At 45.5% G+C, this 16,183-nt stretch overlaps 1 protein-coding gene across 5 annotated transcripts in view; it reads right to left on the bottom strand.

Annotated features, from left to right (window-relative positions):
• The window catches only part of NSD1 (nuclear receptor binding SET domain protein 1), a 212,124-nt gene that overhangs the window by 115,601 nt on the left and 80,340 nt on the right, over nucleotides 1-16,183 (bottom strand). For all 5 annotated transcript variants that reach the window (XM_063927954.1, XM_063927952.1, XM_063927955.1 and 2 more), the window contains exon 4: nucleotides 1,361-1,536. In XM_063927954.1, the coding sequence (XP_063784024.1) occupies nucleotides 1,361-1,536 (176 nt within the window). The remainder of the gene's footprint in view (nucleotides 1-1,360; nucleotides 1,537-16,183) is intronic.

Raw genomic sequence — 16,183 nt, 5'->3', positions numbered from 1 at the left:
ATTCTGTTTGGGATCTCACTTGGAGTCTGTACTGTCACTTACGGGGATGGGGATGATATGCCAGCGGACAGGATGCCTGCGGTCAGAATACAGACTGTAGCATCTTGATGGTTAGAACCCCAACGGGCAAGGTAAGTGTTTCCCCAATGGCCCGATTATTATTATTATCCTTTATTTATATGGCGCCACAAGGGATCCGCAGCGCCCATTACACAGTACATAATCAAATGAGCAAACAAGAAAACCGCACTTACAGTTCAAGACAATATAGGACAGGTATAGAAAACCAGGGGTTAGGTGCCATCAAAGGGAGTATGGAGTATAAGATTGTGTAAGTAAGACAAGGAAAGGCACATGAGGAAAGAAGTCCCTGCTCTTGCGAGCTTACAATCTAAAAGGTGAGGCAGCATAAACCTTTCTTGGTTAGTCTGCAGAGCATTATTGTATCCAGATATTTGTGTTCTATATTTCTGGAGAGACCCTTGTCTTATGGCAATTTAAATAAGTAACTAGGATCAGCTAAGCTTTGCTTCTAAATGCTCAATATGGTCATATATAGTAAAGCTCCTATCACCTTTTTTCTTCTAAATGAATACAGTGTTGCGTTTGGGAGGAGTTAATATGTAGCAGAGTGTATCTTTTTAGATTTTAGGGATCCAGGTGTGCCATACAGGATTTGGGTGGTGTCTTTGTCCTAGACATGTGACTGCTGCATATGTTATTCCCACTGTAACTGTCCTGGCACTTACTTATTGCATTAACCTGGGTCTGTATTAAGAGTGGGCTGGTTTGGTGTTGGGCACTCGGGTGGACCTTGAAGACTTTCTGTGGAGATATACCTTTGTTAGAATATTGACCAATTACAGAACCCGTTTTCACCCTGGGCCTGAATGGCGCCTTCGAGTAATTGCTTTACTGTTCGGATGCTCTATGGTTCTTAATGTGGGACGACTTTTCACCTAGTGCTACTTATGTTTTACTCACATTTCATTGTTTGCAGAGAGGCTGTATTAGTTTCTGTTTTTTATATTTTTCTCAATATTTAAGTACCTGCTAGCTGCCATGGACACTGGTGGGGGATGTTCCCCACCTAGGGCACGCATGTGCACACGCAGAAGTACCGAGCAAACGCGTAAAGCGGTTAAACCTGTGTAAAGTACTGCTTTGGCCATCCAAACTCACATTTGGGTGTCCAAAGTACAGACTTATCGCACATTTCAGCATGAAACCTCTGGAGGAAGCAAGCTAAAATGTGTCCCGTGGCTACTCACGCCCAAATGGAGCAACAATCTAGAAGCAGTCATGCAGTCATAGATAATTTCCGTGTATGTAAAAATCTGTCTTCTATACAGTCACTTACCTTACGTTTGCTGGAACCTTCCCCTATCTTTTGAGGCTGCCGTGGATCTGGCAATCTTTCAAACTGATAAACCCCTTTGAATGGAACAACGGCCTTTGCAGTCACCCAAACCTTTTCAGTGAGATCTCCCAAAGTCTCCACGTAATACTGCCGAGGTGGCTTCTTAGTGGCCACTTCTAGGAATTAAAGAAATAAATATATAGGTTAGGGACACTTGCACTACTCATGAACACCTCAACACATACAGTAGCACACAAAATGGGAACAAAGGCTGTGAAGCATAAAGAACTTTGGTAGTGCACATATATCAAACCCTGCATTCACATAACTGGGATTTACAGAATAAATATTAGTGGGCCAGGAACTCTGCATGAGCATTGCCTACAGCATGCTCACGTATCACGTTTAATATACCTGCTCTCTCTGGGGAGCAATTCATTTGTCAACAATAGCCACTAGTTGCTGGCATTTGGGCCATTTCTACGGAAACTTACAGACCTAAACATCACACGTTTTCCTCCACTGCCCATAAACAGGCACAGGAAAATCTGCAATGTTGGTCTACTGTAAAAGTTAGCAATGTGCACATTTGTGTACTTGGCACAGAATTGAATCATCCTCTGTCAGTAGATTTAGGGTGCACAATACGTTGTCTGCAACTTATCCTGGTATCAGTTCAATATTAAGGTACAGATTCTATTATCTGCAGGACTTACAGCATGGCTGCAGCTCTGCCTGGAGCTATTCAATTACTTTAAGTTACCCTGGGCCTGATTCAGATGTGGTTGAAGGTGCACACCGTATAAGCAAGTACCGATGTTCAGTACTTTACGCAAATGAGTCCTGCGACACACGGAGGCCGGAACGGCATCAGAATGTCAGTGACTGACTGTCTGATGCAGTTTGGAAGCAGTGACAGGCTAGGGGGGGTAATACAGACTGGATCGCTGCAGCGATCACAGTCTGAATTTCTTTGCGGAGTGCGCTCGCAGGAGCCCAGTGAGATGCTAAATGCGACCGCCTCTGTCAATCAGGAAGAGGCGGTCGCATGGCAGGAGGGGGTGTGCCAACGGCGTTAGGATGCCGTTGGTGGGACGTGGTCAGAACAACGCAGGTGTGTCCAGACCATTGTGGGGGCAGGCTGTGGCGGATGTGACCCGGGGGGGTAACTCCCTGAGTGCGATGCCCATGCAGGAAAGGGGGGGGGGGTTGGGGTATGCATATGCAGAGCCAGATATGCGGGTTGGACTAGCCATGTGCTGAGCGCCCCTCCGCAAGTCTGAGAAACTGATCGTAGATGTGCTAAATTTAGCACATAATTTTCGAGGTTGAAAAAAGACAAATTGTCCATCGAGTTCAACCCATAGTGCTATATGATGTATTATCTCCAATTTACTTATAACTACATCTATTATCAGATCTGAACTAGGCCCTACTTTTGTAAAGACGGAGGCGCGTCTAATCTGTTTAGGGGGAGGGAAGAGGCCAGGGATCGCCATCATTGCACAGAGATTTCCTGGCCTCCGCGATGGGCGGCTTGCACGTATCCATAGGTGCCGCAAGCTTCTGATGGTGAATTACCATGTTATTAATCTATGTAAGCAGCAGCAATGACACCTCCAACCATATCTGAAGGAAGGCCCCTGTGCGGTAAACCCCGTTAAGTGCACTTTTTCAATACTCTACTGCAGCCGTATTATGGAACATACCAAGCAATAAATAGGGAGAGCTATAATGTCTATTCAGAGACTTCATGGTATTTGTTCATGTTACTAAAAACCTTTTTATTTGGTTGCCCCTAGAAGAACTACTCATGGGCAACTGAAACATCTAATGATAATGACTAGTGAACGTATGAATACCCACTCAGCAAGGATCCATTACTGAGATTTCGCACCCACAAAGATGCCAACGCTCTTGTCTAGTATGCTTTATGATCTTCCTATAGATGAAGAAAATTCATTCTGGAGATAGTCTGTTTAGCTGGCAAAATACATTTTCTTCAGAATCAGAATCAGCTTTCAGCTTTATTGGCCAGGTGTACTCACGTACTAGTACTTGCTTACTCCCACATAGAGAATAAAGAGGTGTTCGGTCTTCCGGATAGTTTTGACTCGTAATAAATTGGCTCTTACATAACTGAATGTATGCAATTTCTCTTTGTCCTCATTCTTAGTTTGAGGATAGAAGGATGGTCAAATAGGTTTCTTGATTTACATGGAATGAAAACATCACTTTAGGTACAAAGCCTGGATTGGTCCTCATCATTATATTGTCTGGCAAAATATTGAGAAAAAAGTCAAAAACCTCCTGCAGAGGCTCAAAAGATAATGCCATTAGGGCAGAGGTTCCCAAACTGTGTGCTGTGGCTCCTTGGGGAGCCTCGGGACACTTGCAGGGGTGCCCTGGGTTGAAGGTCCAGGACCAATTCAAATTATTCATGGTCAATATAATATGCAAAACCAGTGCTGGTGGCTACCAGTCATAAAATATGTGGCCAAACAGAAGCAAATCTTGTCCCTCACCACACAACTGACCGTAAGGATGACATATAAACGCGATCTACTTAATGTAATATTTCTTTCTAAATTTCTCAATAAGAAATTTTTGGCCTAGGGGTGCCGTGAAAAAAATTCTGATATTCTAGGGTGCCGTGAGTCAAAAAAGTTTGGAAACCACTGCATTAGGGCATTCAAGATTAAGTTCAAGTCCCACAGAGATATGAAAGACTTAACCGAAGGATGGTTTATTTTAATGCCTGACCGAATCTAATAATTAACTCTCCCAAAGTCAATTTCCTGTCCAGGAGAACACTCCATGCTGAAATCTGCACCTTCATGGTTGATAGTACCAAACCCTTAAATCCCTTACAACTTAAATGTAAAAAACTAATCACTGAATTGAATTTAGTCCCTGCCCAGAAAATAAATAATCTGAGACTTTCTGCCTTGCTTGCAAAAATACCTTAATTGACTTAGTCAGACACACCTTTTCATTTCAGTAAAATACACTCAACTTTCATGAAATTAAATCCAGGCTCACCAGGTCTAGATGAAGAACTGGTCCCTGATCGGACAAGTCCGACCAAATTGGCAAAGACCAAGGTTCCTCTTTCATCTCGCGAGCAACTGTGAACCAAGACGTCCTTAGCCAGAATGGTGCAATCGCTACCTTATTGGTCCCCGATTTTCCTCAAGGTGCGATCTATCACAGGAAAAGACTGAAAGAAGCTTGAAGTGCCACTGCACTGAGAGAGCATCTTCGGTCCCTATAAATTAGGGGTGTGAGGAGGAGGAGGTAACTTGGCATTCAGACTTGCCATGATGTCTACTTGTGGACACCCAAATTTCTTTACTATTAGTAGGAACATTTCTGGGTTCAAGTCGCATTTTCCCAGTAAGAGTCTTCCTACAAAATAATTTTTATTCAACACATAAAAAGCAGTTAGGTGACATGATTTCTTCATTGCACAAGCCATTATTTTTGTAATTTCCCCCATCATGGCCTTGCTTTCGGTAGCACTGTGGCAGTAAACAAGTAGGCAATTACTGTCACAATGTCAGGTATACACCCTAAAGGCACTTCCCTTTAGCAGGGATCAAAAGTTAGTAACAGCCTTCAAGACTGTTCTCATTTCTAGCTGGTTTGGTTCATTTCTCTTTTGTAAGGTCCAAAGCCTCTGGGCCACCAGTGCAAACAATTGTGCTCCCCAATCGGTCATGTTCACAACTGTTGTCAGGACCAAATACTGTAGTTCAGAAAGAGAACTTGATCCATTTCTTAGTTTCTCCTTACGTCACCAGGTGAGATCTTTTGGTGAACTGTTTCAACTGAATACTGAGATGCAAAAGAAATTGCCTGCAACTACACTGCTCAAAAAAATAAAGGGAACACTAAATTAACACATCCTAGATCTGAATGAATGAAATATTCTTATTAAATACTTTGTTCTTTACATACGTGAATGTGCCGACAACAAAATCACACAAAAATTATCAATGGAAATCAAATTTATTAACCCATGGAGGTCTGGATTTGGAGTCACACTCAAAATTGAAGTGGAAAAACACACTACAGGCTGATCCAACTTTGATGTAATGTCCTTAAAACAAGTCAAAATGAGGCTCAGTAGTGTGTGACATCCACGTGCCTGTATGACCTCCCTACAACCCACACAAGTGGCTCAGGTAGTGCAGCTCATCCAGAATGGCACATCAATGTGAGCTGTGGCAATAAGGTTTGCTGTGTCTGTGAGCGTAGTGTCCAGAGCATGGAGAAGCTACCAGGAGACAGGCCAGTACATCAGGAGACGTGGAGGAGGCCGTAGGAGGGCAACAACCCAGCAGCAGGACCGCTACCTCCGCCTTTGTGCAAGGAGGATCAGGAGGAGCACTGCCAGAGCCCTGCAAAATGACCTCCAGCAAGCCACAAATGTACATGTGTCTTCTCAAACGATCAAAAACAGACTCCATGAGTGTGGTATGAGGGTCCGACGTCCACAGGTGGGGGTTGTGCTTACAGCCCAACACCGTGCAGGATGTTTGGCATTTGCCAGAGAACACCAAGATTGGCAAATTCGCCACTGGCACCCTGTGCTCTTCACAGATGAAAGCAGGTTCTCACTGAGCACATGTGACAGAGTCTGGAGACGCCAAGGAGAACGTTCCGCTGCCTGCATCATCCTCCAGCATGACCGGTTTGGCAGTGGGTCAGTAATGGTGCGGGGTAGCATTTCTTTGGGGGGGGGCTGCACAACCCTCCATGTGCTCGCCAGAGGGGTGGTCTTCAGTATGCCGACTGACGGGATCCCAACAGCCGGCATACCGACACTTATTCTCCCTCGTGGGGGTCCACGACCCCCCTGGAGGGAGAATAAAATAGGCGTGCCCGCAGCGTGGAGAGCGCACCGAGCCCGCAAGGGGCTCATTTGCGCTCGCCACACTGTCGGTAAGCCGGCGGTCGGGCTCCCGGCGCCGGTATGCTGGTCGCCAGGAGCCCGACCGCCGGCATACCATACTGAACCCCGCCAGAGGTAGCCTGACTGCCATTAGGTACCGAGATGAGATCCTCAGACCCCTTGTGAGACCATATGCTGGTGCGGTTGGCCCTGGGTTCCTCCTAATGCAAGACAATGCTAGACCTCATGTGGCTGGAGTGTGTCAGCAGTTCCTGCAAGACGAAGGCATTGATGCTATGGACTGGCCCGCCCGTTCCCCAGACCTGAATCCAATTGAGCACATCTGGGACCCTCATATCTCGCTCCATCCACCAACGCCACGTTGCACCACAGACTGTCCAGGAGTTGGCGGATGCTTTAGTCCAGGTCTGGAAGGAGATCCCTCAGAAGACCATCCGCCACCTCATCAGGAGCATGCCCAGGCGTTGTAGGGAGGTCATACAGGCACGTGGAGGCCACACACACTACTGAGCCTCATTTTGACTTGTTTTAAGGACATTACATCAAAGTTGGATCAGCCTGTAGTGTGTTTTTCCACTTTAATTTTGAGTGTGACTCCAAATCCAGACCTCCATGGGTTAATAAATTTGATTTCCATTGATAATTTTTGTGTGATTTTGTTGTCAGCACATTCAGCTATGCAAAGAACAACGTATTTAATAAGAATATTTCATTCATTCAGATCTAGGATGTGTTATTTTAGTGTTCCCTTTATTTATTTGAGCAGTGTATTTTATTAGGTCCCACCAAGCTTTCTCATGTACCACCTTCCCCGGAAAAGTACCTCCAGTTGAGAAAAAGGTAGTTGAAGTTCTGTGCAAAGTTGAATAGTGCATTGTAATTGGACGAAGGCTGACAGTTTGAGTTTTCATGCAACATTTCTGACAGTGCTACTCTGTCATGAGGTGTGCCTACCTGCACTCCCAAAAACTTTATTTGATGGGTTTAAGAATACTGTGAACATTTACAAAACTGTGTATGTTTTTTTTATTTACTGTGTGGTCTGATTTATATGGTGGTAGATTGTCTAGCACAGAGTCTTGCTGGACTCTAGATTAAGATGTTAATATCATACATAGTCTTGCAGAAGCAGTATGGCCCGACTTACTCAATTTCTTTCGACTTTCCAGAAAATGATCTCAGTGATACTTCCATGGGAAATGTAAGGCATAAAAATAGTGGTTGATTAGGACACAAAACCAAGGATAAGCTTGACGTTGCTTGGCAATGGGAATGTTGAAATAGACATCTTGAAGATTTATGGAGGCAAAAATGTTTCTGTTCTTTATTCAAAATGATCCTCAATGTTTCCATAAGAATTTGCCTCACCTGAATGAACTTTATCAACTGTCTTAGATCTAATATAGTTCTGAAAGCACTTGAAGTTTTTTTCACTAGGGACATACAGGAGAACAAAAAAAAAAAAGCTCTTAGTGCAGGGGGTGCTCTCCACTGAAACAAATGAGGTTCCTGACCACCCCTCCTGTGAGACCACGTCCATAACCCAACTGTCCCAAATAGAGAGTTTCCACTTCTCTGCAAATATTGGCTGTCTGCCTGGTACAAGAATAGTAGGCAGGCACCGACAGTCATTGGGCTGATTTGTAGTCAGGCCTTTTGTTGTATAGACCAAAGGACTGACTAGATGTATACGTATCGTATTGTCTGCCATACTGAAAACCTGGTATATAATTTCTGGATTTCCTGCTGTTTTGCAGATAGGGGAAGCAGTTAAAGGAGAGTATCCTATTAACCACAGTAACTGGTTGCACAAGAATAAAAAAATGGGCTTTTATAGCGATTTTTGCACGATGGCCATTATAGCCCATTTTCGAATGGAAACACATAGTATCCAGGAAAAGCCACAGTACTATGTGTTTTCACGACAGTTATCGCAGAAAAAAATGGTTACTTAACAGGGATTTGGTTTTGCTTTCCAAAATATCCAAAAAGTGATAGCATCGTAGCAAATAGGATAGCCCTGGGTGAGGGCTATTATCGCAGCTAATTTGATACCGCCCACAGTATTTAATTATCTTGTGGAAGTCTATGTCAGCTACCGCCAGTTATTTTATAGATCAAAGACTCCAACTTTTTGCAAAATAAGACACTTCAAAGGGCAGCGTAGCTAACCTGTTCATGCAATGCACCTCTACAGCCCAGGAACACAGCTAAAATGTCCTCCTGGCAACCACACCAGAAGCAACTGATCTTGTACAGAAAGATACAGGGAAGCCCTGGATACTAATAATATTGCAATATCGAAACTGAGCAAAACACATACAGTATGTACATACGTACAGTAATGTAATTTCTAAAAGCAAACCTCTACTGTTTAGTCAATTGGCTCTTTTAAAGGAGGCTCCATCTTCCAATGGAATGGTACTCTGCAATAGCTGCACCTACTCTAGGCACTACACACCAGGTCAAAACTTCTTTATATGTTCAATCCTGGACAGACTACAATGAGTGGGATGCAGACAATTTACCTACAATCAAAATGCTGACAGTCAAAAATAAGATTTTAAACCTACCGGTAAATCTTTTTCTCCTAGTCCGTAAAGGATGCTGGGGACTCCGTAAGGACCATGGGGGTATAGACGGGCTCCGCAGGAGACATGGGCACTCTAAAGACTTTAGATGGGTGTGAACTGGCTCCCCCCTCTATGCCCCTCCTCCAGACCTCAGTTAAAGAACTGTGCCCAGAGGAGACGGACAGTACGAGGAAAGGATTTTTGTTAGTCTAAGGGCGAGATACATACCAGCCCACACCATACAACATGGAATATACGAAACCAGTCAACAGTATGAACAAACAGCATCAGCCAGAAACTGATCTCAACTGTAACATAACCCTTATGTAAGTAACAACTATATACAAGCCTTGCAGAAATAGTCCACACTGGGACGGGCGCCCAGCATCCTCTACGGACTAGGAGAAAAAGATTTACCGGTAGGTTTAAAATCTTATTTTCTCTTACGTCCTAGAGGATGCTGGGGACTCCGTAAGGACCATGGGGATTATACTAAAGCTCCAGACCGGGCGGGAAAGTGCGGATGACTCTGCAGCACCGATTGAGCAAACATGAGGTCCTCATTAGCCAGGGTATCAAACTTGTAGAATTTAGCAAAAGTGTTTGAACCCGACCAAGTAGCTGCCCGGCAAAGCTGTAATGCCGAGACGCCTCAGGCAGCCGCCCAAGAAGAGCCCACCTTCCTAGTGGTATGGGCATTTAGCGAAAATGGTAACGGCAATCCAGCTGTAGAACGAGCCTGCTGAATAGTGTTACAGATCCAGCGAGCAACAGCCTGCTTAGAAACAGGAGCGCTAACCTTGTTGGCTGCATACAGGACAAACAGTGCCTAACTCGAGCCGTCCTGGCTACATAAATTTTTAAGGCCCTGACTACATCAAGGGACTTGGAATCCTCCAAGTCACCCGTAGCCACAGGCACCACAATAGGTTGGTTCATATGAAATGACGAAACCACCTTAGGTAGAAATTGAGGACGAGTTCTCAATTCTGCTCGATCCACATGGAAAATCAGATAGGGGCTCTTGTGAGGCAAGGCCGCCAATTCGGACACCCGCCTCGCGGATGCCAAGGCCAACAACATGCCCACTTTCCAAGTGAGAAATTTTAATTCAACCGTTTGAGGAGGTTCAAACCAGTGTGACTTAAGGAACTGTAACACCACGTTAAAGCCACTGGGGGCACAAAAGGAGGATGGATGTGCAGCACTCCCTTTAGAAAATGGAAAAAACGACCCAGCTGAAAATCTTCCGTAGGAGCATTCTTGGCTTCAGACCAAGAAACCTATTTCCTCCAGATACGGTGATAGTGCTTCGCCGTTACCTCCTTCCTAGCTTTAATCAGAGTAGGGATAACTTCCTCCGGAATACCTTTCCTAGCTAGGATTTTGTGTTCAACCGCCATGCCGTCAAACGTAACCGCGGTAAGTCTTGGAACACACAAGGCCCCTGTTGCAACAGGTCCTCCCTGGGAGGAAGAGGCCATGGATCTTCTGGGAGCATCTCCTGAAGATCTGAATACCAGGCCCTTCGAGGCCAATCTGGAACAATGAGTATTGTCTGTACTCTTGTTCGTCTTATGATTCTCAATATTTTTGAGATGAGTGGAAGTGGAGGGAACACATAGACCGACTGAAACACCCACGGTGTCACCAGGGCGTCCACTGCCACTAGCTGAGGGTCCCTCGACCTGGAACAATACGACCGAAGCTTTTTGTTGAGGTGTGACGCCATCATGTCTATTTGAGGAAGTCCCCAACGACTTGTTATCTCTGCAAAGACTTCTTGATGAAGTCCCCACGCTCCTGGATGGAGATCGTGTCTGCTGAGGAAGTCTGCTTCCCAGTTGTCTACTCCCGGAATGAAGACTGCTGACAGAGCGCTTACATGATTTTCCGCCCAGCGAAGAATCCTGGTGGCTTCTGCCATTGCTGCTCTGCTGCTTGTCCCGCCTTGGCGGTTTACATGAGCCACGGCTGTGACGTCTGATTGAATCAGAACCGGTAGGTCGCGAAGAAGACTCTCCGCTTGTTGTAGGCCGTTGTATATGGCCCTTAATTCCAGCACATTGATGTGTAGACAAGCCTCATGGCTTGACCATATTCCCTGAAAAATTTCTTCCTTGTGTGACTGCTCCCCATCCTCGGAGACTCGCGTCCGTGGTCACAAGAACCCAGTCCTGAATGCCGAACCTGCGACCCTCTAGAAGGTGATCACTCTGCAGCCACCACAGGAGAGACTCCCTGGCCATGGGGGACAGGCTTATCTTCTGATGAATTTGAAGATGGGACCCGGACCACTTGTCCAGAAGGTCCCATTGAAACGTCCTCGCATGAAATTTGCCGAGGGGGATCGCCTCGTAGGTCGCCACCATTTTTCCCATTACTCGAGTGCATTGATGAACTGACACTTTAACAGGTCTCTGACCATGTTCTGGAGTTCCTGGTCTTTTTCCATCGGGAGAAAACCCCTCTTTTGTTATATGTCCAGAATCATGCCTAAGAACGATAGCCGAGTCGTTGGAACCAACTGTGACTTTGGTAGATTTAGAATCCTGCCATGCTGCTGGAGCACTCTCAGGGAGAGCGACACGCTTTTCAGCAACTGTTCTCTCGATCTCGCTTTTATCAGGAGATCGTCCAAGTATGGGATAATTGTGACTCCCTGCCTGCGCAGGATCACCATCATTTCCGCCATTACCTTGGTGAAAATCCTCGGGGCCGTGGAAAGCCCAAACGGCAATGCCTGAAACTGGTAATGACAGCCCTGTACAGCGAATCTCAGGTACGCCTGATGAGGGGGATATATGGGGACATGAAGGTATGCATCCTTTATGTCCAGTGACACCATAAAATCCCCCCCTTCCAGGCTGGAGATAACTGCTCAGAGCGATTCCATCTTGAATTTGAACTTTTGCAAGTACAGGTTTAGGGAGTTTAGATTTAGAATGGGTCTGACCGAGCCATCCGGTTTCGGAACCACAAACAGGATTGAATAGTACCCCTTCCCCTGTTGCACTAGGGGAACCTTGACAATCACTTGCTGTTGACACAGCTTTTGAATTGCAGCTAAAACTATCTCCCTTTCTGGGGGAGAAGCCGGTAAAGCAGATTTGAAAAATCAGCGCGGAGGCACCTCTTCGAATTCTAGCTTGTAACCCTGGGACACAATTTCCATCGCCCAAGGATCCACGTTTGACTGAACCCAGACGTGGCTGAAGAGTCGAAGACGTGCCCCCACCGGCGCGGACTCCCTCAGTGGAGCCCCAGCGTCATGCGGTGGATTTAGTAGACGCCGGGGAGGACTTCTGCTCCTGGGAACTAGCCGTGGCAGGCATTCTTTTCCCTTTACCCTAACCTCTGGCGAGGAAGGAAGAGCCCCGACCTCTTCTGGATTTATGCGACCGAAAGGATTGCATCTGATATTGTGGTGTTTTATTTTGCTGTGGGGGAACATAAGGCAAAAAAGTAGATTTACCCGCGGTAGCTGTGGAAACCAGGTCCGCGAGACCTTCCCCAAATAGCACCTCACCCTTGTAAGGCAAAACTTCCATATGCCTCTTTGAGTCGGCATCACCCGTCCATTGGCGGGTCCACAGGGCTCGCCTAGCAGAAATCGCCATGGCGTTGGCTCTTGAACCTAGTAGCCCAACGTCTCTCTGAGCATCTCTCATATATAAGACTGCGTCTTTAATGTGACCTAAAGTCAATAAAATGGTATCCCTATCTAGGGTATCAATGTCAGCTGACAAGGTATCTGTCCAAGCTGCTACCGCACTACAAACCCAAGCTGATGCTGAGCAAAGCACCCGTATGTGAATAAATTGATTTTAAGGTAGTTTCCTGTCTGCGATCAGCAGGATCCTTAAGGGCCGCTGTGTCTGGAGATGGTAGCGCCACCTTCTTGGACAAGCGCGTTAAAGCCTTGTCCACCCTGGGCGAGGATTCCCACCGTACCCTGTCCTGTGCAGGGAAAGGGTACGCCATAAGAATCCTCTTGGGAATCTGCAGTTTTTTGTCTGGAGTTTCCCAAGCTTTTTCAAATAACGCGTTCAGCTCATGAGATGGGGGAAAGGTTACCTCAGGTTTCTTTTCCTTAAACATGCATACCCTCGCGTGTCAGAGACAGAGGGGTCATCTGTGATATGTAAAACATCTTTTATTGCAATAATCATATAATGAATACTTTTGGCCACCCTTGGGTGTAACCCTCGCATCATCGTAGTCGACACTGGAGTCAGAATCCGTGTCTGTATCAGTGTCTGCAACTTGGGACAGGGGACGTTTTTGAGACCCTGAAGGGCCCTGTGACACAGTCAAAGCCATTGATTGACTCCCTATTTTATATCTGGACTCTGCTTTCTCCAATCTCTTATGTAATAAAGCCACATTTGCATTTAAAACATTCCACATATCTAACCAATCAGGTGTCGGCGTTGCCGACGGAGACACCACAATCATCTGCTCTACCTCCTCCTTAGATGAGCCTTCCGCTTCAGACATGCCGACACACACGTACCGGCACTCCCACACACTCAGGGATATATCTATATGGAGACAGTCCCCCAATAAGGCCCTTTGGAGAGACAGAGAGAGAGTATGCCAGCACACACCCAGCACTACCTGACACTGGAATAAAATCCCAGTTAGTACAGCGATTTATATAAATATATAAATACACTCACTGCGCCAATGAAATGTGCCCCCCCACCCTCTTTTTTGCCCTCTGTAACCTTGTTCAGCAGGGGAGAGTCCGGGGAGCAGCTTCTCTGCAGTGTGCTGTGGAGAAAATGGCGCTGGTTAGTGCTGGAAGGACTAAGCCCCGCCCCCTCACCGGCGGGCTTCGGTCCCGCTCAAATTATTTATACTGGCGGGGGTTTATTAATATACTGCCTCCGCAGTATCTACTTTATATGCCAGTGTCCCTAGAGGTTTTTATTGCTGCCCAGGACGCCCGCCCTGCACCCTTACAGTGCCCGCTGTGTGTGTCTGTGTGGGAGCAATGGCGCGCATCGTTACCTCAGTGAAGATCTGAAGTCTTCTGCCGCCTGTGAAGTCTTCTTTTCTTCTTAATACTCACCCGGCTTCTATCTTCCGGCTCTGTGAGGAGGACGGTAGCGCGGCTCCGGGACGAATGGCGAGGGTGAGACCTACGTTCCGACCCTCTGGAGCTAATGGTGTCCAGTAGCCTAAGAAGCAGAGCCTATCATTATACAGAAGCATAGAATATGACGGCAGATAAGAACCACTTGGCCCATCTAGTCTGCCCCTTTTTTTTATCCTTTAGGTAATCTCAACCCTTTTTGAACCTTAATTCTTTGTAAGGATATTCATATGCCTATCCCAAGCATGTTTAAATTGCTCTACAGTCTTAGCCTCTACCACCTCTGATGGGAGATTATTCCACTTATCCACTACCCTTTCCGTGAAGTAATTTTTCCTTAAATTTCCCCTGAACCTCCCCCCCTCCAGTCTCAGTGTGTCCTCGAGTTCTAATATTTCTCTTCCTTTGAAGAATGTTTCCCTCCTGAACTTTGTTAAGATCCTTGATATATTTGAAAGTTTCTATCATGTTCCCCCTTTCTCTTCTCTCCTCCAAACTATACATGTTAAGATCTTTTAGCCTTTCCGGGTACGTTTTGTGATGTAGGCCATGCACCATTTTAGTTGCCCTTCTTTGTACACTCTCTAATGTATTTATATCCTTCTGGAGATATGGTCTCCAGAACTGGACACAGTATTCCAGATGGGGTCGCACCAATGACCTATACAGTGGCATTATCACTTCTTTTTTCCTGCTACTGATTCCTCTCCCTATGCAACCAAGCATCTGACTTGCCTTTCTCATTGCTTTGTTGCATTGCTTTCCTGCCTTCAAGTCACTTGAAATAGTGACTCCTAAATCCCTTTCCTCCTCAGTAGTTTCCATTATAGTACCCTTGATACTATATTTAGCCTTTGGGTTTTTGAGACCCAAGTGCATGATTTTGCATTTTTTTTAGCATTAAACTGTAGTTGCCACGTTCTTGACCATTTCTCAAGCCTACCTAGGTCATCAATCATTTGTTTTACCCCTCCCGGTGTGTCTACCCTGTTGCATATCTTTGTATCATCTGCAAAAAGGCATACCTTCCCTTCAATACCATCTGCAATGTCACCAAAGATATTAAAGAGAACTGGACCAAGTACAGAGCCTTGGGGTACTCCACTGGTAACATTTCCCTCCATAGATTGCACTCTATTAACTACAACTGTCTGTTTCCTATCCTGCAACCAGGTTCCTATCCATTTAACTGTTTTATAATCCACCCCCACGCTTTCAAGTTTATTTAGCAGTCTGCGATGTGGGACAGTGTCAAATGCCTTACTAAAGTCTAGATATGCTACATCTACAGCTCCCCCTTGGTCTATTATTTTCGTCACTGAGTCAAAAAAGTCAATTAGATTTGTTTGGCATGATCTCCCACCATTAAATCCATGCTGTTTTGGATCCTGTAAGTGGTTGGATTTAAGATATTCCACAACTCTTTCTTTTAATAGTTTTTCCATCACTTTCCCCACTACTGAGGTAAGGCTTACTGGTCTGTAGTTACTTGCTTCTTCCTTGCTTCCACTTTTGTGCAGTGGAACTACATTCGCTCTTTTCCAGTCCTCTGGAATAGCACCTGTATTTAGTGACTGGTTAAATAATTCTGTTAATGGTGTAACCAGTACATCTTTTAGCTCTTTGAGTATCCTTGGGTGTATCCCATCTGGTCCCATTGATTTATCCACTTTTAGTTGTGAAAGTTCTGTTAGGACCTTCTCCTCTGTAAATATACTTTCATCTACCTTATTTTTATGAATGTCCTTGCAACTTAACTGTGGCCCCATCCCTTCTTCTGTAGTAAATACTGAGCAAAAATAATTATTTAGATGATCTGCTATTGCCTTGTCACCCTCCACCAAATGCTCACTCTCTGTCTTAAGTCTTATTATTCCTCCATTTGATTTTCTCCTTTCACTTATATACTTAAAAAACATTTTGCCCCCTTTATCTACTGACTGGGCCATTTTTTCCTCAGCTTCTGCCTTTGCACGTCTGATCACTTTCTTAGCATCCTTCCATCTGTCAAGATACACCTCTTTGTCATTCAAGTAGGTCTGCTTCTCTCTCCTCAGTCCCACGATGCAGGGAGCCTGTTGCCAGCAGTGCTCCCTGAAAATAAAAAACCTAACAAAAAGTATTTTTCAGAGAAACTCAGGAGAGCTCCCCTGCAGTGCATCTAGTCTCCTCTGGGCACAGGATCTAACTGAGGTCTGGAGGAGGGGCATAGAGGGAGGAGCCAGTGTACA

This window comes from Pseudophryne corroboree, chromosome 6, assembly GCF_028390025.1.
Source record: "Pseudophryne corroboree isolate aPseCor3 chromosome 6, aPseCor3.hap2, whole genome shotgun sequence".
Classification (NCBI taxonomy): Eukaryota; Metazoa; Chordata; class Amphibia; order Anura; family Myobatrachidae; genus Pseudophryne; species Pseudophryne corroboree.
This window is presented reverse-complemented; position numbering and strand designations above follow the sequence as displayed.